The sequence below is a fragment of the Bos indicus x Bos taurus genome, chromosome X (genome assembly GCF_003369695.1).
Source record: "Bos indicus x Bos taurus breed Angus x Brahman F1 hybrid chromosome X, Bos_hybrid_MaternalHap_v2.0, whole genome shotgun sequence".
NCBI lineage: Eukaryota > Metazoa > Chordata > Mammalia > Artiodactyla > Bovidae > Bos > Bos indicus x Bos taurus.
Genome location: NC_040105.1, coordinates 73,391,811 through 73,414,005, shown reverse-complemented (window position 1 = coordinate 73,414,005; position 22,195 = coordinate 73,391,811). Strand labels below are relative to the sequence as shown.

General features: G+C 35.7%; 1 protein-coding gene across 1 annotated transcript in view; it reads right to left on the bottom strand.

Moving 5' to 3' along the window:
• The window catches only part of LOC113887728 (sodium/hydrogen exchanger 2-like), a 65,590-nt gene that overhangs the window by 22,157 nt on the left and 21,238 nt on the right, over positions 1-22,195 (bottom strand). Inside the window, exons 4-5 of the mRNA XM_027534916.1 lie at positions 18,650-18,867; positions 13,853-14,049 (exon numbers count right to left, since the gene is read on the bottom strand). Coding sequence (XP_027390717.1) covers positions 13,853-14,049; positions 18,650-18,867 — 415 coding nt within the window. The remainder of the gene's footprint in view (positions 1-13,852; positions 14,050-18,649; positions 18,868-22,195) is intronic.

The window sequence follows — 22,195 nt, the reverse complement described above, 5'->3', positions numbered from 1 at the left end:
GTTTGAATCTCTGTAGTAAATCATATATATGGTTAAGTGAAGCTTGAGTAAATCAATAAAAATCATGGTTTAAAAAAATAGTCTTGATTTCAAACCTCTACTACAAATGTTCATAATTTATATTCATACTCCAAATTAACTTTTATTTACTATTTATTCATTTATTTCCTTGCTTCAGAAATTTATTGCACATTTCATTGGAGCCACACTAATAGACTGAGTATATAGTGGTGAATAATTTATATTTATTTCCTGCATTCATGGAATTCAGTTTAGCAAGGAGACAGACATCACCCAAGTGGAGAAAAGAATGACTAAAGATCCCCAGAGGATCTTCCCAACCCAGGAATCAAACTCATATCCCCTTCATTGGCAGATGGATTCTTTACCACTGAGCCTCTTGGAGAAGGAAATGGCAACCCACTACAGTATTCTTGCCTGGGAAATCCCATGGACAGAGGAGCCTGACAAGCTACAGTCCATGGAGTGGCAAAAGAGTTGGACACAAATTAGCAAGCCCCCCTCCCAAAAAAAAAGAAAAAAGAAAAACAACAGGTAGATGATATATATAGTGATACATTCTATGAAAGTGTTCAAAACAATAAGCCCAGAATGGAGATGTTTATACTAAGCCCCACACCATCAAACCAAGGCTTAATTTAATTACAGTGTCTGCTCTCCCAGAAATAAAAACAAACATACTTGCATAGAGTGGTCTGGGAATTCTTCTGTGAGGAGGCTCTACATAGCTGAGGATTAAAGGATAAAAGGAAGATGGACATGCAAGGAACTTAGGAGATAGTGTTTTGGGGAGAGTGAATGACATGTTGGAAGAAGAAAAAGTTTGTCAAGGTTGATGCAGTTCAAGAGGCTTAAATCACAGTGAACAAGATGGAGAATGGCCACAAAACATGGGGTTTCAAAGGTAGACATAAGAGGGGAGGAGCTAAGATGGCGGAGGAGTAGGACGGGGAGAACGCTTTCTCCCCCACAAATTCATCAAAAGAGCATTTAAACGTCGAGTAAATTCCACAAAACAACTTCTGAATGCCGGCAGAGGACCTCAGGCACCTAGAAAAGCAACCCAACTCTTCGAAAGGAGGTAGGAAAAAATATAAAAGACAAAAAAAAAAAAAGAGACAAAAGAGGGAGGGACGGAGTTCCGTCCTGGGAAGGGAGTCTTAAAAACAGAGAAGTTTCCAAACACCAGGAAACCTTCTCACTGCTGAATCTGTGCCGAGCTTTGGAAGCACAGAGAGCAACATAACAGGGAGAAAAAATAAATAAATAATTAAAACTCACAGATTGCGAGCCCTACGGTAACTCCCCTAGTGGAGAAGCAGCGCAGACGCCTGCACACGCCATTAGCAAGCGGGGGCTGGGCAGGGAGGCGCGGCGCGGGCTGCATCGCTTAGAGTAAGAATCTGGCCTGAATACCCTGAGCACTATCTGAGCGAAATAATTTGGGCTAGCAAGCCAGACTGTGGGATATCTACCACGCGAAAAGCCAGCCCCAACCTAAGACACCGCCAGGCCCGCGCACGGAACAAAGGACTGAACAGAGATAGCCGGCTGCAGACCTTCCCCCTCCGGTAATAGGCAGCCAGAGCCAGAAGGGGACAATCGCAGCCCCAGAGAGACATTATCTATAAAACTGTAAGCAGGCTTCTTTGCTAACTAAAACTTCCTGGGGGTCTGGACAGTCAACATCTGCCTGAGAAGGTGCGCCGGTTTTACACCCAGATAACTGAGTGGCGGGGAGGCGATAAGTCACAGCATTGGCGTTTGCCAAACACCTCATCACCTGAGCTGCGCGGACCTGGGAAGAGCACAAAATGCAAGCCCAACTGAGTCTGCGCCTCTGAGGACTACCCGAGTGCCTGAACCTGAGCGGCTTGGACCTGGGAGGTACATGCAGCCCAGGGCCGGCCTCGGATTGTTCTCGGCGGAACAACCTAGAGCCCGAGCAGTGTGGGCAGGGAGGCTACACGCGCCGTGAGTGGGGGCAGACCCAGTGTGGCTGAGGCACTGCGAGCGCACGCCAGTGTTATTTGTTTGCAGCATCCCTCCCTCCCTCCCCACAGTGCGACTGAACAAGTGAGCCTAAAAAAAAAAAAAAGTTTCCCCCACCATCCACTTTGTGTCAGGGCGGAAGCCAGACACTGAAGAGACCAGCAAACAGAAGAAGTTATAACAGAGGGAAACACCTTGGAAGCTACGGGCAATAGATTAAAACCCCGTGGTTACTACGGACTACATAGGAAGGGGCCTATAGATCTTGAGAAATATAAGTTGGACCAAGGAACTAGCCAAAAATGAACTGAACCCACCATATAACAAAACCAGAGAAAGTCCTAGATATATTTTTACGATCATTCATTCTTTCTTTTTTTTTAATTAAAAAAAAATTTTTAAGTCCTCTATTGTTCCTTTAATTTTCACTTTTATAACCTATTACTTTGCAAAAAAAAAAAAAAAGACCCCATTTTTTTCTTCTTCAGCAAATTTCATATATATATATTTTATAATTTTTTGAACTTTTTTTTTTTTCTTCTTCTTTTCTTTAACATTGTATTTTTGAAATTCCAAACTCTACTCTAGTTTTTTAATTTTAGCTTTTTGGTATATGTTAGCAATTTTGTACCTACAGTTTTTTTTTTATAATTTCTGTGACTTTTTTTTTTTTCTGTTTCATTCTCTTCTTCTTTTATATAACATTGTATATCTGAAATTACAAACTCTACTCTAGATTTTTAATTTATGCTTTTTGGCATTTGATATCAAATTTGTACCTGTATTTTCTTTATAATTTTTGTGACATTGTTTTTGTTTGTTTGTCTTCTCTCTTTATGTTTTTTCTTCCTTTTTTTTAACATTGTATTTTTGAAATTCCAAACTCTACTCTGGATTTTAATTTTTGCTTTTTGGTATTAGTTAGCAATTTTGTACCTGTATTTTCTTTATAATTTTTGTGACCTTATTTGTTTTTCTTTGTTCGTTTTTTCTCTTTCTTTTCCTTCTTCTTTTCTTTAACATCGTATTTTTGAAATTCCAAACTCTACTCTAGATTTTTAATTTTTGCTTTTATGTATTTGTTACCAATTTTGTACCTTTAAGAACCCAATTGTTCAGGACCCATTTTTCACTACGGAGTGAGATTACTGGCTTGACTGCTCTCTCTCCCTTTGGACTCTCCTTTTTCTCCACCAGGTCGCCTGTGTCTCCTCCCTAACCCCTCTCTACTCTACCCAACTCTGTGAGTTTATGTGTGTTCCAGATGGTGGAGAACACCTAGGGAACTGATTAGTGGCTGGATCTGTCTCCCTCCTTTTCATTCCCCCCTTTTATCCCTCTGGCCACCTCTGTCTCCTTCCTCCTTCTTCTCTTCTCTGTATAACTCCGTGAACATCTCTGAGTGGTCCAGTTGTGGAGTGCACATAAGGAAGTAACTACTGGCTACCCCACTCTCTCCACTATTGATTCCACCTCATCTCATTTGGGTCACCTCTAACTCCCTCCTCCCTCTTCTCTTCTCCATGTAACGCTGTGAACCTCTCTGAGTGACCCTCACAGTAGAGAAACTTTTCATCTTTAACGTAGAAGTTTTATCAATGGTGCTGTATAGAAGGAGAAGTTTTGAAACTACTGTAAAAATAAGACCGATAACTGGAAGCAGGAGGCTTAAGTCCAAACCCTGACTCCAGGGAACTCCTGACTCCAAGGAACATTAATTGACAGGAGCTCATCAAACGCCTCCAAACCGACACTGAAACCAAGCACCACACAAGGGCTAACAAGTTCCAGGGCAAGACATACCAAGCAAATTCTCCAGCAACAAAGGAGCACAGCCCTGAGCTTCAAGATTCAGGCTGCCCAAAGTCACCCCAAAACCATAGACATCTCATAACTCATTACTGGACACCCACCAGAACACCGACACAAGCTTCCCTAACCAGGAAACCTTGACAAGCCACCGGTACAAACCCACACACAGCGAGGAAAAGCCACAATAAAGAGAACTCCACAAACTGCCAGAATATAGAAAGGACACCCCAAACTCAGCAATTTAAACAAGATGAAGAGACAGAGGAATACCCAGCAGATAAAGGAACAGGATAAAAGCCCACCAAACCAAACAAAAGAGGAAGAGATAGGGAGTCTACCTGATAAAGAATTCCGAATAATGATAGTGAAATTGATCCAAAATCTTGAAATCAAAAGGGAATCACAGATAAATAGCTTGGAGACTAAGATTGAGAAGATGCAAGAAAGGTTTAACAAGGACCTAGAAGAAATAAAAGAGAGTCAATATAAAATGAATAATGCAATAAATGAAATTAAAAACTCTCTGGAGGCAACAAATAGTAGAATAACAGAGGCAGAAGATAGGATTAGTGAATTAGAAGATAGAATGGTAGAAATAAATGAATCAGAGAGGATAAAAGAAAAACGAATTAAAAGAAATGAGGACAATCTCAGAGACCTCCAGGACAATATTAAATGCTACAACATTCGAATCATAGGGGTCCCAGAAGAAGAAGACAAAAAGAAAGACCATGAGAAAATACTTGAGGAGATAATAGTTGAAAACTTCCCTAAAATGGGGAAGGAAATAATCACCCAAGTCCAAGAAACCCAGAGAGTCCCAAACAGGATAAACCCAAGGCGAAACACCCCAAGACACATATTAATCAAATTAACAAAGATCAAACACAAAGAACAAATATTAAAAGCAGCAAGGGAAAAACAACAAATAACACACAAGGGAATTCCCATAAGGATAACAGCTGATCTTTCAATAGAAACTCTTCAAGCCAGGAGGGAATGGCAAGACATACTTAAAATGATGAAAGAAAATAACCTACAGCCCAGATTATTGCACCCAGCAAGGATTTCATTCAAATATGAAGGAGAAATCAAAAGCTTTTCAGACAAGCAAAAGCTGAGAGAATTCTGCACCACCAAACCAGCTCTCCAACAAATACTAAAGGATATTCTCTAGACAGGAAACACAAAAACAGTGTATAAGTTCAAACCCAAAACAATAAAGTAAATGGCAACGGGATCATACTTATCAGTAATTACCTTAAACGTAAATGGGTTGAATGCCCCAAACGAAAGAAAAGACTGGCTGAATGGATACAAAAACAAGACCTCTACTACATATGTTGTCTACAAGAGACCCACCTCAAAACAGGGGACACATACAGACTGAAAGTGAAGGGCTGGGAAAAGATTTTCCATGCAAATAGGGACCAAAAGAAAGCAGGAGTAGCAATACTCATATCAGATAAAATAGACTTTAAAACAAAGGCTGTGAAGAGAGACAAAGAAGGTCACTACATAATGATCAAAGGATCAATCCAATAAGAAGATATAACAATTATAAATATATATGCACCCAACACGGGAGCACCACAGTATGTAAGACAAATGCTAACAAGTATGAAAGGAGAAATTAACAATAACACAATAATAGTGGGAGACTTTAATACCCCACTCACACCTATGGATAGATCAACTAAACAGAAAATTAACAAGGAAACACAAACTTTAAATGATACAATAGATCAGTTAGACCTAATTGATATCTATAGGACATTTCATCCCAAAACAATGAATTTCACCTTTTTCTCAAGCGCACATGGAACCTTCTCCAGGACAGATCACATCCTGGGCCATAAAGCTAGCCTTGGTAAATTCAAAAAAATAGAAATCATTCCAAGCATCTTTTCTGACCACAGTGCAGTAAGATTAGATCTCAATTACAGGAGAAAAACGATTAAAAATTCCAACATATGGAGGCTGAACAACACGCTGCTGAATAACCAACACATCACAGAAGAAATCAAAAAAGAAATCAAAGTTTGCATAGAAACGAATGAAAATGAAAACACAACAACCCAAAACCTGTGGGACACGGTAAAAGCAGTCCTAAGGGGAAAGTTCATAGCAATACAGGCACACCTCAAGAAACAAGAAAAAAGTCAAATAAATAACCTAACTCTACACCTAAAGCAACTAGAAAAGGAAGAAATGAAGAACCCCAGGGTTAGTAGAAGGAAAGAAATCTTAAAAATTAGGGCAGAAATAAATGCAAAAGAAACAAAAGAGACCATAGCAAAAATCAACAAAACCAAAAGCTGGTTATTTGAAAGGATAAATAAAATTGACAAACCATTAGCCTGACTCATCAAGAAACAAAGGGAGAAAAATCAAATCAATAAAATTAGAAATGAAAATGGAGAGATCACAACAGACAACACAGAAATACAAAGGATCATAAGAGACTACTATCAACAATTATATGCCAATAAAACGGACAACGTGGAAGAAATGGACAAATTCTTAGAAAAGTACAACTTTCCAAAACTGGACCAGGAAGAAATAGAAAATCTTAACAGACCCATCACAAGCACAGAAATTGAAACTGTAATCAAAAATCTTCCAGCAAACAAAAGCCCAGGTCCAGATGGCTTCACAGCTGAATTCTACCAAAAATTCAGAGAAGAGCTAACACCTATCCTGCTCAAACTCTTTCAGAAAATTGCAGAGGAAGGTAAACTTCCAAACTCATTCTATGAGGCCACCATCACCCTAATACCAAAACCTGACAAAGATGCCACAAAAAAAGAAAACTACAGGCCAATATCACTGATGAACATAGATGCAAAAATCCTTAACAAAATTCTAGCAACCAGAATCCAACAACACATTAAAAAGATCATACACCATGACCAAGTGGGCTCTATCCCAGGGATGCAAGGATTCTTCAATATCCACAAATCAATCAATGTAATACACCACATTAACAAATTGAAAAATAAAAACCATATGATTATCTCAATAGGTGCAGAGAAAGCCTTTGACAAAATTCAACACCCATTTATGATAAAAACTCTCCAGAAAGCAGGAATAGAAGGAACATACCTCAACATAATAAAAGCTATATATGACAAACCCACAGCAAACATTATCCTCAATGGTGAAAAATTGAAAGCATTTCCTCTAAAGTCAGGAACAAGACAAGGGTGTCCACTTTCACCATTACTATTCAACATAGTTTTGGAAGTTTTGGCCACAGCAATCAGAGCAGAAAAAGAAATAAAAGGAATCCAAATTGGAAAAGAAGAAGTAAAACTCTCACTATTTGCAGATGACATGATCCTCTACATAGAAAACCCTAAAGACTCCACCAGAAAATTACTAGAACTAATCAATGACTACAGTAAAGTTGCAGGATATAAAATCAACACACAGAAATCCCTTGCATTCCTATACACTAATAATGAGAAAACAGAAAGAGAAATTAAGGAAACAATCCCATTCACCATTGCAACAGAAAGAATAAAATACTTAGGAATATATCTACCTAAAAAACTAAAGACCCATATATAGAAAACTATAAAACACTGGTGAAAGAAATCAAAGAGGACACAAATAGATGGAGAAATATACCATGTTCATGGATTGGAAGAATCAATATAGTGAAAATGAGTATACTACCCAAAGCAATTTATAGATTCAATGCAATCCCTATCAAGCTACCAACGGTATTCTTCACAGAGCTACAACAAATAATTGCACAATTTGTATCGAAATGCAAAAAGCCTCGAATAGCCAAAGCGATCTTGAGAAAGAAGAATGGAACTGGAGGAATCAACCTACCTGACTTCAGGCTCTACTACAAAGCCACAGTTATCAAGACAGTATGGTACTGGCACAAAGACAGAAATATAGATCAATGGAACAAAATAGAAAGCCCAGAGACAAATCCACGCACATATGGACACCTTATCTTTGACAAAGGAGGCAAGAATATACAATGGATTAAAGACAATCTCTTTAACAAGTGGTGCTGGGAAAACTGGTCAACCACTTGTAAAAGAATGAAACTAGAACACTTTCTAACACCATACACAAAAATAAACCCAAAATGGATTAAAGATCTAAACATAAGACCAGAAACTATAAAACTCCTAGAGGAGAACATAGGCAAAACACTCTCTGACATACATCACAGCAGGATCCTCTATGACCCACCTCCCAGAATATTGGAAATAAAAGCAAAAATAAACAAATGGGACCTAATTAACCTTAAAAGCTTCTGCACATCAAAGGAAACTATCAGCAAGGTGAAAAGGCAGCCTTCAGAATGGGAGAAAATAATAGCAAATGAAGCAACTGACAAACAACTAATCTCAAAAATATACAAGCAACTCCTACAGCTCAACTCCAGAAAAATAAATGACCCAATCAAAAAATGGGCCAAAGAGCTAAATAAACATTTCTCCAAAGAAGACATACAGATGGCTAACAAACACATGAAAAGATGCTCAACATCACTCATTATCAGAGAAATGCAAATCAAGACCACTATGAGGTACCATTTCACACCAGTCAGAATGGCTGCGATCCAAAAGTCTACAAATAATAAATGTTGGAGAGGGTGTGGAGGAAAGGGAACCCCTCTTACACTGTTGGTGGGAATGCAAACTAGTACAGCCACTATGGAGAACAGTGTGGAGATTCCTTAAAAAACTGGAAATAGAACTGCCTTATGATCCAGCAATCCCACTGCTGGGCATACACACTGAGGAAACCAGAAAGGAAAGAGACACGTGTACCCCGATGTTCATCGCAGCACTGTTTATAATAGCCAGGACATGGAAGCAACCTAGATGTCCATCAGCAGATGAATGGATAAGAAAGCAATGGTACATATACACAATGGAGTATTACTCAGACATTAAAAAGAATACATTTGAATCAGTTCTAATGAGGCGGATGAAACTGGAGCCTATTATACAGAGTGAAGTAAGCCAGAAGGAAAAACACCAATACAGTATACTAACGCATATATATGGAATTTAGAAAGATGATAACAATAACCCTGTGTACGAGACAGCAAAAGTGACGCTGATGTATGGAACAGTCTTATGGACTCTGTGGGAGAGGGAGAGGGTGGGGAGATTTGGGAGAATGGCATTGAAACATGTAAAATATCATGTATGAAACGAGATGCCAGTCCAGGTTCAATGCACGATACTGGATGCTTGGGGATGGTGCACTGGGACGACCCAGAGGGATGGTGTGGGGAGGGAGGAGGGAGGGGGGTTCGGGATGGGGAGCACATGTATACCTGTGATGGATTCATTTTGATATTTGCAAAACTAATACAATTATGTAAAGTTTAAAAATAAAATAAAATTAAAAAAAAATGGTAGACATAAGCCATATTTGTAATGGAAAGCTCATAGTCATGCTAAGTGTTTTGGAATTTATTAAAAGTTAAAAAAGAACCAATAAAAGAATTTTGGAAGGTATGTAATACAATTTGTGTTTTAAAAATATTGCTCTTGATTCTGTGGTAATAATAGATTGAAATAGGAAAGGAAAATGGAAAATTTTAAGGCAGTTCAGGAAATGTGATGGCAACTTGGACTAAGATGATGGCAATGGTAATAGAGAATAGCACAGAGATTCCACAAAAAGACAGATATGAAAATACTCATGAAAATACCATTTTTAAAATTAAAAAAGAAAAGCTTTTCAACTGAAAGGACAATTAATAAATAAATTGGTATATAATCATAAAATGTAGTATTGTAGACCACTGAAAATTAATGAGCTACAGCTACTCACAACTATATAAATAAATATTAGTAACAAAATGTTAATAGACCAAAAAATTCCAGAAGGCTATATGCAAAACATGGTTGGATGAGATGGAGAGAGGATGAGATGGTTGGATGGCATCACCAACATGATGGATATGAGTTTGAGTAGGCTACGGGAGCTGATGATGGACAGGGAAGCCTGGTATGCCACAGTCCGTGGGGTTGCAAATAGTCGGACATGACTGAGCTAAACTGAACTGAACATGCAAAACATATATATACACACCCACAATAGATACTTTTTATAAAGTTAAAAAATAATTTAAACTGATCAATATATTATTTATGTGTGTGTCTATGTGTATAATATGTGATTTCAAAAAGCATTTTTTAAAAGACAAGAGAATAATAAATGATTTATTCAGGATATCAGTCACCTGTAAAGACAGAGAGAGAGATATGAAAGAAAATAGGATAGTGCATTGCATAGATTATTATTAACTTTCTCAGGTTTAGTGCTGGGCTCACAGCTGTTAGAAGTATCGAGTGAATGAATGAATAAATGAATGTCAAGAGTTGGACACAACTGAGTGACTAACACTTTCACTTTCTTTCAACAGGCTTCCCAGGTGGCTCAGACCATAAGGAACCTGCCTATAATGCAGGAGACCCTGGTTCAATCCCTGGGTTTGGAAGTTCCCCTGGAGAAGGAAATGGCAACCCACTCCAGTATTCTTGCCTGAAGAATTCCATGGACATAGGCGTCTGGCAGGCTACAGTCCATGGGGTCACAAAGAGTCAGGTATGACTGAGCAACTAACACTTTCTCTTTCTTTCATTGGGTCAATGATTCAAATTGGTGTTGGCGTCGTGAATCAAAATATATTATTAATACAACTTTGTATATCTAGAAATATTTTTAAAATCAAGTACATATATTGAAGATATATTTTGGAATTAAAAACCACAGGGCTTGATGTGAGGGATAAGTAAAAGGAAATTATAAAATATGTAGTCTACATTTCTGTAGAATGTCTTTGTAAATGGGTAGATGTCAGTGTCATTTACTAAGATAGAAGAAAAACAGATAAGGATCAGATTTATCCTTTGTAGATATATTGGCTATGTGGATAAAAAATAAATACTACCTGCCATTCCCATAAACACTGAATGTTTCCTGCCATCATCCATTGCAGCCATCCTCAAAGTTATGCCCTTAGGGGAATTCAGAATGAAAAAAAAAAAAAAAACAGGACACTGCCCCTGGAAAGTTAAGATGCGTATCTAAGGAATAATTTCAAGGCATTCAGACTTTTTCATCTTCCCATATATAGAAAAGCACTGAAATCATTAACTTGAGATGTTTGTTTTTTGTAATTAGCAATGTTTTTATATTGGACAACATGCTTTTCTTTTTTTTTTTTTTTTTTTTCAGCCAAAGCTCCTATATATCCTGGCTCCTCTCTTACCACTTTTCAACACTTTCTCAGAGGTATCTGAGAGGCTTTTTCCCAGGCTTTGGTTCTCAGTAAGCTTCCTACATAAAACATAACTCACAATTTTTAGGCTTTTTTTTTTTTTTTTTTACAGTTCACAGCTGTGATGTTCTTGTGAGACATCCAAGTGGAAGTATGACATAATAGTTTAATGCAATTATCTAGACCTCAGAGTAGATAGCTGATCTGGAGACAAACATTTAGAAGTCATCAGAATTTATATTGTACTTGAAGCCATGAAAATGAATATAAACATCTAATGAAAAAGTATAGTGAGAATTGAATGTCCAGGACCTAATACTGGAGAACTCTCCTATTTAGAGACCCAACAGAAAAGGATCATCCAGCAAATTCCCAGAAAGACAGAAACACTAGGAGGGTATGATGTTAAGAAAAGCAAAAAAGAAAACATTTCAAGAAAGAAGTTTTAAACTGTATGAAACTCTGCTGACAAGTTTTATAATGTTAGGACAAAAGACGTCATAACTTGGGATTTTGATGGTCTCCTGCATGGCAGGAAGATTCTTTACTATCTGAACTACCAGGGAAGCCCTTTGGAAGCCAGCAGAGACCTTTTGGCAAAAATAATTTTGGTGGAACAGTGAGGGCAGAATCCAAATTGTAGGTAAGTGGAACTGATAAACTGACACAATGTGTGAAGATAACTTAAGTGTGCTCAGTCATAGTGATAATAACAATATCATCTTATAAATACAAAGACTTTTAAATTTATATTATTATTTAATCTTTATAACAAAACAGCCCTGAAAGATAAGTCCTGTATCCTCTTTCTACAAAAAAAAAAAAAAAAAAAAAAGAATACTGAGTAATCATTTAAATGTCTGAGATTAGAAAGCTCATCTGGAATGAAGTTGTGATTAGCAACCAGGTCTTCGGATTTCAACTTTAGTACTCCTTTCCCCTCAAAAAGAATGGGGTAAAATTGGCCAAATCAGAATATTTCCATTATATCACAGACAGAAAACTACAAAGACATGTTCTATTGATAGTGTGCCAGGCACTCATTTACCTGAAGCATATCATGGCAATTTTATCAATATCTAAGGAAAAAAAAAAAATATATATATATATATATAGTACTTTTGCCCTTTTCTCCCCAATGGGTCTTCATTCTCAAACAAAATTTAAATTTCTGCAAGTATTTTCACCACTAGATGGTACTAGAATAACATGAGAAGTTCTCCATTGTACAATTTGTCTACAACTGCAATCATCCAACAATATCCCTTCAAAACATCTGCTGCTACTGCTGCTAAGTCACTTCAGTCGTGTCCGACTCTGTGCAACCCCATAGACGGCAGCCCATCAGGCTCCACCGTCCCTGAGATTCTCCAGGCAAGAACACTGGAGCGGGTTGCCATTTCCTTCTCCAATGCATGAAAGTGAAAAGTGAAAGTGAAGTCGCTCAGTCGTGTCCGGCTCTTAGCGACCCCATGGACTGCAGACTACCAGGCTCCTCCGTCCATGGGATTTAAGTCCCCAGTTAGGGTCTTAAATAGATTATAGTACTAATCAATGGGAAAATGTAAATGTCAAATGATGAAGTCTCTAGGAGTAAGATGCATTTGAATACTTGGAGGAAATGTAAAATCAAAGGAGAATATTAGAGAGCTTCCCTGGTGACTCAGACAGTCAAGAGTCTGCCTACAGTGCAGGAGATCCAGGTTCAAATCCTGGATCGGGAAGATCTCCTGCAGAAGGGAATGGCAACCCACTCCAATATTCTTGCCTGGAGAATTCCATGGACAGAGGAGCCCAGTTAGCCCCAGGCCATGGGGTTGCAAACAGCCAAACATGACAGAGTGACTAACATTTCATTTCATTTCATGACGATTATTGATAAAGTATCAGAGATATTAAGTAATAATTCCAAAACATATAGGAATTGTCAGTTTATTCTTTAAAATGACTTTGTATTTTGAAGTAGCATTGTGCTACCTGACACATATCAAAGTGAAAATCAGTTAATCAAAAAAAGCACAATTTGATTAGGGACAGGTTTAATAAAATTCATTAAGTTTTCAATGAAATTTATAAATGCTCAATCTTAGTCATTTACAAACAAAATAAAACATTCAAAGCCTACAGAATTATCTCACCCATTCTAGAGATATAATTTTAAAGGGAAGCCTGCCAAATTCATATCTTCTGACTTGTCTTCTCCCACTACACACACACACACACACACACACATCCACCATCATTATTCTAGTTAAAACATTTTAGCCAAAATTTGAAATACTATCTCATTAAGTTGCTTAATAGGTTTTTAGATATTTTTTTCCAATATTCTTTTGGCCAGCTGTATAAAATCAAACTGTAGTAAATTGGGAATTAAAGAGAATAATGATATGGACAGGATAAAGAGAAAATTCAAGAGAAAAGCTTCTTTAGAATTAAATTCTTAAAGCATTTCATTTATTTCCTCCTCTGCACCTTACCTTTTTAAGTAGCTAAAATGCAAGTTTTACTTGTTGTAAAACTATTGGTGTCAGCTACTTAAATAAATGGTACCTTCATCCATTCCCCTATTGCTTTAAAAAGAAATATCTCAGCTTCAGCAAATGTTCTGTTTAAGTTATGGTAAAGACTATTTCACATGCTGTAATTGTCTCTCCTAAATATAACGCAGTTCAAGACCTAGAAAGAGAATGCTGGACCATTCATATCCATGTAAGTGGAAGATTTCAAATTGTACTATTTTGTTTTGTTTACCTGAACAATAACAGTAAAGAGGATAACAACTGTGGTTGCTGCAATGAAGAGCTTCTTTCTGGAAAACTCTGGGAGCAGAAAAACAAGGGAGAAACAGATTGCTCCCCTCAGACCTCCATAGGCTATAATAAATTGGTCCTTTCTGGTGACTGTATTCACATGACATTTGTTCACGAAGAAAGTCAGCACAAGAACTCCTAAATTTTTCAATAAGAAGAATATTTGAGTAATTAATCAACAGAAGGAAATGCTACAAATATAATAGTGTTAAACTAGATTGAAATTCTAAGGATTTGTAATGAATAATTTAAAAGCCTAAATGAGCTAAACTATTAAAAGGTTTATTTCCTCAGAGAGATTTCTTTAAACAGCTACATTTTATATTGTTTATGTTTTGGTTTTTCCTTTGATTCTTTTCATTTTTTTAGAATGAAAGCAGTGCATTTCTCTTCTTTAGGCCTATGTGGACTAATCCGGGGCATTCTGCAAATGTAGTCTCTACAAACAGAATATAACATTTCTCTTCAGTCTTATAAATGCTAGTGAGTAGACCCAACTAGTGAACTAAATGTTAAGTAATGTGACCTGTGTTGGTTTTAATCTTTAGTGAGCCAGGATTCCATATTCCTCAAGGCTTCAAAAACAAGATTTGTTTTTCCCCTGTCACCCAGAATCTAGAGTTCTGAGATTCAAGTCTCAGCCAAAGATTTTTACTTCTCACATTTGTTGGTAGTCTCAAAAAGTAGCCTTAAGCACAAGAGAAGTATTTTCTCATGTACCAGTACTATTTGAAGGGCACCAGTTAAACTTTTGTCCCACGGATTTTACTCCCAGTGATTATGTTTTGAGTATCTTATTGTGAATGAGTTTAGCAGATAATTTACCTCAAGACCAAAAAGGCAAAATTCCTTGCCAAGTGGGCTGAAAGTAGGGATTCTTACACAAAATTTGAGCTGAAATAAGTTGGCCAGCAGAAAATTTAGCCAAAATTGATTTGTTTGGAAAAAATATCATATCCTCTTCATTGTAGTATGGTATCAGCAATTTGGAGAGCCATGGGAGTAGTCTTCCAGCCTCTGTATATGACTAAGAATCTTGGTTCATTTTTCTGTTTTTAAAAACATTTTAATTCAATCGATATATTTTAAACAGTTCCAGAAAATGAAAGCATAGTCAAATTATTAGAGGAGTCATAATTAAAATAAATGAGAACTAAGTCCAGTGAAAGTATAAGATCTTTTAATTATCTTTTAAAAACTGTCTCTTTAGCTCTTTTAATTTTCTTTCATATTACTATAAAAGTAAAGGTAGCTTTTAGAGAAAAATACAAATATGCAAATGCAGCATATAGCACCTATATTCCCACCCATCCAGAGAAAATAATTCCTAACACTTTGGATAAAACCTTCCAAAGCCACACATGACTGTTTACATTATTATTATTTCTAATAATAACTACTTTATTGACACTTGAACATTTAATATGTTCCAATGATGCCTAAATATATGTAATAAAATTTCTAATCACTCTTATTTTGTATAGTTACCAGAATTCAAGGCTAGTGACATTATATTTGAGGCCAAGTTATCATTTTGATTAAATAGAAATTCATCCAGCATATTTTGAGTCAAATTGCATTTTGGACAACTGAGGTGAATTGCTTCAGTCATATTGACATTGTCAGAATGCTAACTTTATAATTTTATTATTCATTCTATGTGGATTCCCAAACCAAAGGAATGAAAATATTCCACTGAAACCTTCCAATTTAACAGACTTACAAAAAATATACATCATTTAATATAGCTAAAATCCAAAGGGGGGAAAAATATGGCCCCCTATGGCCTGTATTTAGCTCATCTTTCCTCTGTCTATTTAGGCACAAAATTAACCTAAATCATGATGGCTTAAAGGAAGTACAGATACTTCATTGATTTATGATAAAGATCTTTTCCTTTTCTCTTCTCATACCAGATGTAGCAATTTTCTACACATTATAATTTAGAAATAAAATGGTATTGGACAGAAGATTTGTTTCATCTCATGAATTTTCACACAAAGTTTCAAAAGGAAGGGGATATATGTATACCTATTGCTGATTCATGTTCAGGTTTGACAGAAAACAGCAAAATTCTGTAAAGCAATTATCCTTCAATAAGAAATTAATAAATTAAAAAAGATACATTTACAAACCTATAGAAATCCTGGTGTTCATCTTTAATGTTTGCTTTTACTAGGCCTTAAAATTTTACTACTCTTTTTTTTTTTCAATTGAAATATAGTTGATTTATAGTGTTGTGTTATTTTTTTTGCACAGCAAAGTGGTTCACTTATACATATATATATATTCTTTTTCATGTCCTTTTCCATTATGGTTTATTATAGGATATTGAATATAATTATCTGTACTATAAAGTAGGATGCTGTTGTTTATTTTATATATAGTAGTTTGTATCTGCTAATTCCAAACTCATGATTTATTCCTCTTCCCTCCCTTTTCCCCTTTGGTAACTATAGATCTCTTTCTATGTCTGTGAGTTTGTTTCATAAATAAGTTCATTTGTATCACATTTTAAATTCTACTTTTAAGTGATATCATATGACATAAATTTAGTATGATATAAACATACTAAACTTGGTATGATAACCTCTAAGTCCATCCATGTTACTGCAAATAGTATTCATTCTCTTCTATGGCTGAGCAGTATTCCATTGTATACATGTACCAAATCTTCTTTATCCATCCATCTGTCAATAGATATTTATGTTGCTTCTATGTCTTGGCTATTATAAATAGTGCTGCAATGAACATTGGGGTGCATGTACCTTTTTGAATTATGGTTTTCTCCAGATATATGCCCAGGAGTGGGATTGCTGGATCATATGATAGCTTTGTTTTTAGATTTCTGAGGAAACTCCATATCATTCTCCATAGTAGTTGTACCAATTTACATTCCCACCAAAAGTGACTGAGATTTCCCTTTTCTCAATCCCCTCTCCAGTATTTGTTATCTGTAGATTTTTAATCATGGTTATTTTCACCAATGTGAAATGCTATCTCATTGTAGTTTTGATTTGTATTTCTCTAATAATTAACATCCACTGACTCAATGGACATGAATTTGAGCAAACTCAGGAAGATAGTGGAGAACAGAGGAGCCTGGTGTGCTGCAGTCCATGGGGTGGCAAAGAGTTGGACATGACTCAGTGACTTAGCAATAATTAGCAATGTTGAGCATCTTTTCATGTGCCTATTGTCCATCTGTATGTCTTCTTTGGAGAAATGTCTGTTTAGGTCTTCTGCCCATTTTTTGATTGAGTTGTTTTTTGTCATTGAGTTATACATTTGTATATTTTGTATTTGTATATTTTGGAATTTGTATTTGTATATTTTAGAATTTGTATTTGTATTTGTATATTTTGGAATTTGTATTTGTATTTGTATATTTTGGAAATTAATCCCTTGTCAGTCACACCATTTGCAAATATTTTATCCCATTCCATAGACTGTCTTTTTGTTTTGCTTATGGTTTCTTTTGCTGTGTAAAAGCTTCTAAATTTGATTCAGTCCCATTCATTTATTTCTGCTTTTATTTCTATTGCTTTGGGAGACTGTAGGTCTTAACATTTTATAGGAAAACATTTTCGGTTATTCTTGGCATTTTTGTTTCCATCAGCTATTTTTTATAGCACATGAGCACAAAGTAGACTTTTTGTTCAATTTTATTTAAAAAGACATTTAGATTAAAAATAATATTTTATAATTCTAGTGAGATTTTCCAGTGGGCTCAGAATAAATTAGAAATTGCCTTCTGTGAACTTGCATAACATTTAGCTTATAGTTTCACTGTTAATGCCAACCTAAATACATTTCAATAGACAATAAAGCATACCCTGGCCAGTCTTATTATTCATTCTTAAAATTACAAGCAAATTCCCTAATGTCCCCCTTAGTGTTGCTAGGGTAAGGTTCATAGTCTCCAAAGAAAGGTCTACAATGATTTTGTTCATGTGTTGAGGATGTGGAAAATAGAGATAAAAATGTCAAAAAATATGATAAACCATAAACTGCATTCCTATATACACTACAACGTGTAAGATTAAAGAGACAGCTCAGTTTAAGTAACAATTAAGCTGTGGAGTATATATATTTTTTTAATGTAAACACTGGGTTAGAAGAGGGTTTGCAGGCCTGCGTGGGTACTCAGTCATTTCCAATTCCTTGTGACCCCATGGACTGCAGCCAGCCAGCCAGGTTCCTCCATCTATGGAATTTTCCAGACAAGAACACTGAAGGGGGTTGCCATTTCCTGCTCCAGGGATCTTCCCTATCTATGGATCAAATTCAGGTCTTTTGCATCTCCTGCATTGGAGGCAGATCCTTTACCACTGGTGTCACCTGGAAAGCCCAATAATAGTAGTATTAAAGTGTACCAGGCTGTATGCTAAACTCTTTGATTACATTGTATCATATAATTCTCACAATAGTTGGCAAAAGTTTATAGTGTCAACGATTCTCATTTTACAGTTAAGGACTGTTACTGCTAGCATGATTATATGATTTTTTTTCAAAGTCAAAAGGCTATGTAGTGAAGCTAGAATTTGAACTCAGTCTGATTTTAGAGCCACTTTCTTAACCTTGCTATTATGGAGCCCCTGCATAAGTGAAGAATAGAAAACAGTCTACTTATGAGAAGTAAAGCAAATAAACATATTGGAATTTTAAATTTCTTGTTTCTAATGCAATCTCAAAACAAGCTGACACATTTTACATAAAAAAGCAATGTTCACCATACCTAATGCTCTCCAAATAAGACAGAAAATGACAGTGAAACAAATATAAGGCCAATTCCATTCGTGGTTATTTCCAATGGTAGAAACACCAAGGAAGATGAAGATAAGAGTGTCACTAACACTGCTCCACATCTTCATGAAGTACTTGATAGTGGTATGGGATTTCTGAGAAATGTTAGCTTCCACATAGCGTTTCATGCTCATAGCACAGGCAATAATTCTAAAGAAGAGGGGAAAAAATGTGTAAGAGTAAATATTTGCATTTAACTTTAAGAGAAAGTGATCACACAAATGTTGTTGAGGACTAAACTAGGGTCTCTGTTACTCTAGATGCCTTACTCCATTCCAGAACATAAAAAAAAAAATGCCATTTCCTCAGAATTTATACAATAACATTTCTAAGACAATCAAACACTTAATTTTCAGAATAAATGACAGCTTCTGTGTCCTTTTGTGTGCTGAGAATAATGTATCTGCTTTATCATCTTTAACATTGTCTAATAAGTCAGTCATTCAGCGTTTAGTCACTCAGTTTTGTCCGACGCTTTGCAACGCCATGGACCCTAGCCTGCTAGTCTCCTCTGTCCATGGGATTCTCCAGGCAAGAATACTGGATGGGTATCCACTCCCTTATGCAGGGGATCTTCCTGTCCCAGGGCTCAGACCCAGGTCTCCATCATTGCAGGCAAATTCTTTGTAGTCTGAGCCACCAGGGAAGCCCACTGCCTAATCAGTCTTCTTTAAATAGGGTTGCACTGAGAGGTTCTAATAATTAGTTGGCAGCAAATATGCTAAGAGGCAAGGGCTAATATGAGAAATAACACATACTTGTAGCCTCTAAAGCACTACTGTTATAAATAAAGCAATTTTTGATAGTCAGGGAGTGTTTTACTGTTTTATTCGATTCACTATGCTTTCAAGATTATGTTGTTATATTCCTGTTGAATAATCTTTTCCAAGCCTTACTCTAGAGTATTTCGTTGCACCTTTCAATCCACCAAAATGATTTATTGCCTTCCCACTGTTATTAATTTAAGGGTCAGATATTTAGATATTTTCTTAACAACTGGGGAGCGGGGAAGGGAGAAAAACATTGTATATGAGATGAGCAATAACCTATTGCCACCCCATGATAAATTATTTTTAAATTACTCTCTGCTGAAGACGTGGGGAGGAGTGATAGATATGCACACAATTGCATGAATTTTAGAGAAGAAACATGTTCTACTACCTCTAATACAGCCTTTCAAAATGCAAAACTCCCAGAAAATGGCTCACATTAAAAGCCTTAAGGGTAAGAATGCCAAACTAGGAATCTGAGACGCAGTCAGAGAAGAATATGGGTCAGCTTTGTAAATCTACATTTTTGCTCAGGACTAGTCCAGACTATACAAACAATAATAAATCTTGTGATACTCAAGGTATAAAAACCATGAGCTGCTAATCCTTAGTTTAAACCAATCTACACTGAAAATGGTCAAAGGATTACCATACGAATAACACAAAGTAGTAGGTAAAGCAGTGTTGAGCAAGGATCTAGATGTATAGATATACATTATTTTTCTATTTTATATGTATACATATATATATATATATATATACACATACACACACACACACACACACACACATATATATATATATATATAACTGAATCACTTTGCGGTACACTTAAAACTAACATAATATTGTAAATGTACTATACTCCAATAAAGTTTTTAAACATTTCAGTTTTGGTTAAACCTGCACTCACAAAGGAGAGTTTAAAAGACTGATTCACCTTCAGCTCCCTTAATATCAGTAATAACTGATTGACATTTCTACTTATAGTTACCACAAGCCCTCTTGGATTGCTTCAGCCAGATTAAACCCAGGGAATTCAGTTAGAGGCACACTGATTTAAGATAGTTAATGATTTAAAATGCCAGTAAGTGTAGCTAACATATGTATGTGCTTATTTTGTGGCAACTATGTCTTACAGGTATTTTATCTATTTTATCTCAGTTAATTTTCACAATGATATTTATGAGATAGATATTGTTACTATTGCTATGTCACAGGTGAATGAGGCCAGGAGAAATTAAATAACTTTCTTAAGATCACTTGGCTTGAAAGTAGCAGCTCTGGGATTGAATCTAATCAGTCTCTAGAGCCCATGTCCTTGACCACCTTGATATATATTTTAAATGTACACAATATATTTCATTTGTGTGAATGATGATCAATGTTTTTTTAAGTGTGACATATTTAATCAACATGATGTTTTACTTTTCCATTTGTTTCAGAAGTTGGTTACCTTTCTTACTGACTTGCTTTTTATTTTTCTATCATTAATTGGGTATTGAAATACTCTGACATTCAGCATCAGCCCAATATAAACCCCTCTTTTTTTTTTTTAAGAAACAATATTAACTGTTTCACTTTGAAAGAAATAGAATAAGAAGCTTCTCTGACTTTTCATTTCTTTTCTCCTCACAACAGCTTACATAAAAACCAATACAATATTGTAAAGTTAAAAAATAAAATTTAAAAAAAGACTTTTTCAGTTCATAATTTCAATTTTTGAAGAGATAATTTCAAATTATTTATTATACTTAAAATCAAGTATTATTACCAACATATGTTGGTTTTCTCTTTCAAGTTGCATTTTTCTTTCTAGTAAATTTAGTTCTAAAGAGATGTCTTTCCTGCCATTGTTACCTAGTGTTCCTTCCTTTGGATTTTTTTCCAGAAACTGGAAGAGTTCCATGATGAAGTTCAGTGTTCTAGGCCAACAGTTTTTAATGTTTTTAATTGCTCTATTTTCATTTTACTCTCAACTACTTTAGGTAAATAGGCTTGGTCAACTAGTAAATTACGAGCCTTTTAAAATGTAATAGACAACTATCTGCTCTCAATCTTTTGTAGAATTTTCCTTTCAGTTATAGTTCTTTGGGCAAATTTTGAAGGCAAAAACTGAGTTCCTGTATAAGTGTAGGTGTCTCATGAATGACCAGTTTTATTTGGCTATTGAAATTTTATTTTTTTAATATATTTTAAAACAATTCCTGGATAATGTTTGAAATATCTAAAATAATTGGGAATCAAAAGCTTTAAGTGAACTGTCAAGTGCTAATTAAACTCAATAGAATGTATTCCCTTAATACTTTCACTATGTTTAATAATTTTTTCTAAAAATAGCATTTGGTTACTTGATAAATATCATAAATTTCTTGTTTTCCAACCTGTTACATGCAGGTTTTATTCTCATATCCTATTCTGTTAAAAAAAAAAGAAAAGAAAGAAAGAAAAGAAAGCAGCTCAATAGCCACAAAGGTCCATTCTTGTGGGTCAATTTGTGATTCTTTGAGAGAAATGGAATAATGAAAATCTCAGAGTAAGATTTACATAGAGGATGAGCTGAAATCCCTGAAATACTACATGCTGCCTGGTGTCTTTTGGCACAAGAAAGTTCTTCATTTGCATCTTTGATTATCTTAGGTTTGGTAACTAATTAAAATATTACCCAGAATATATTATTGCCAACTTACACGCACTATGACCACATC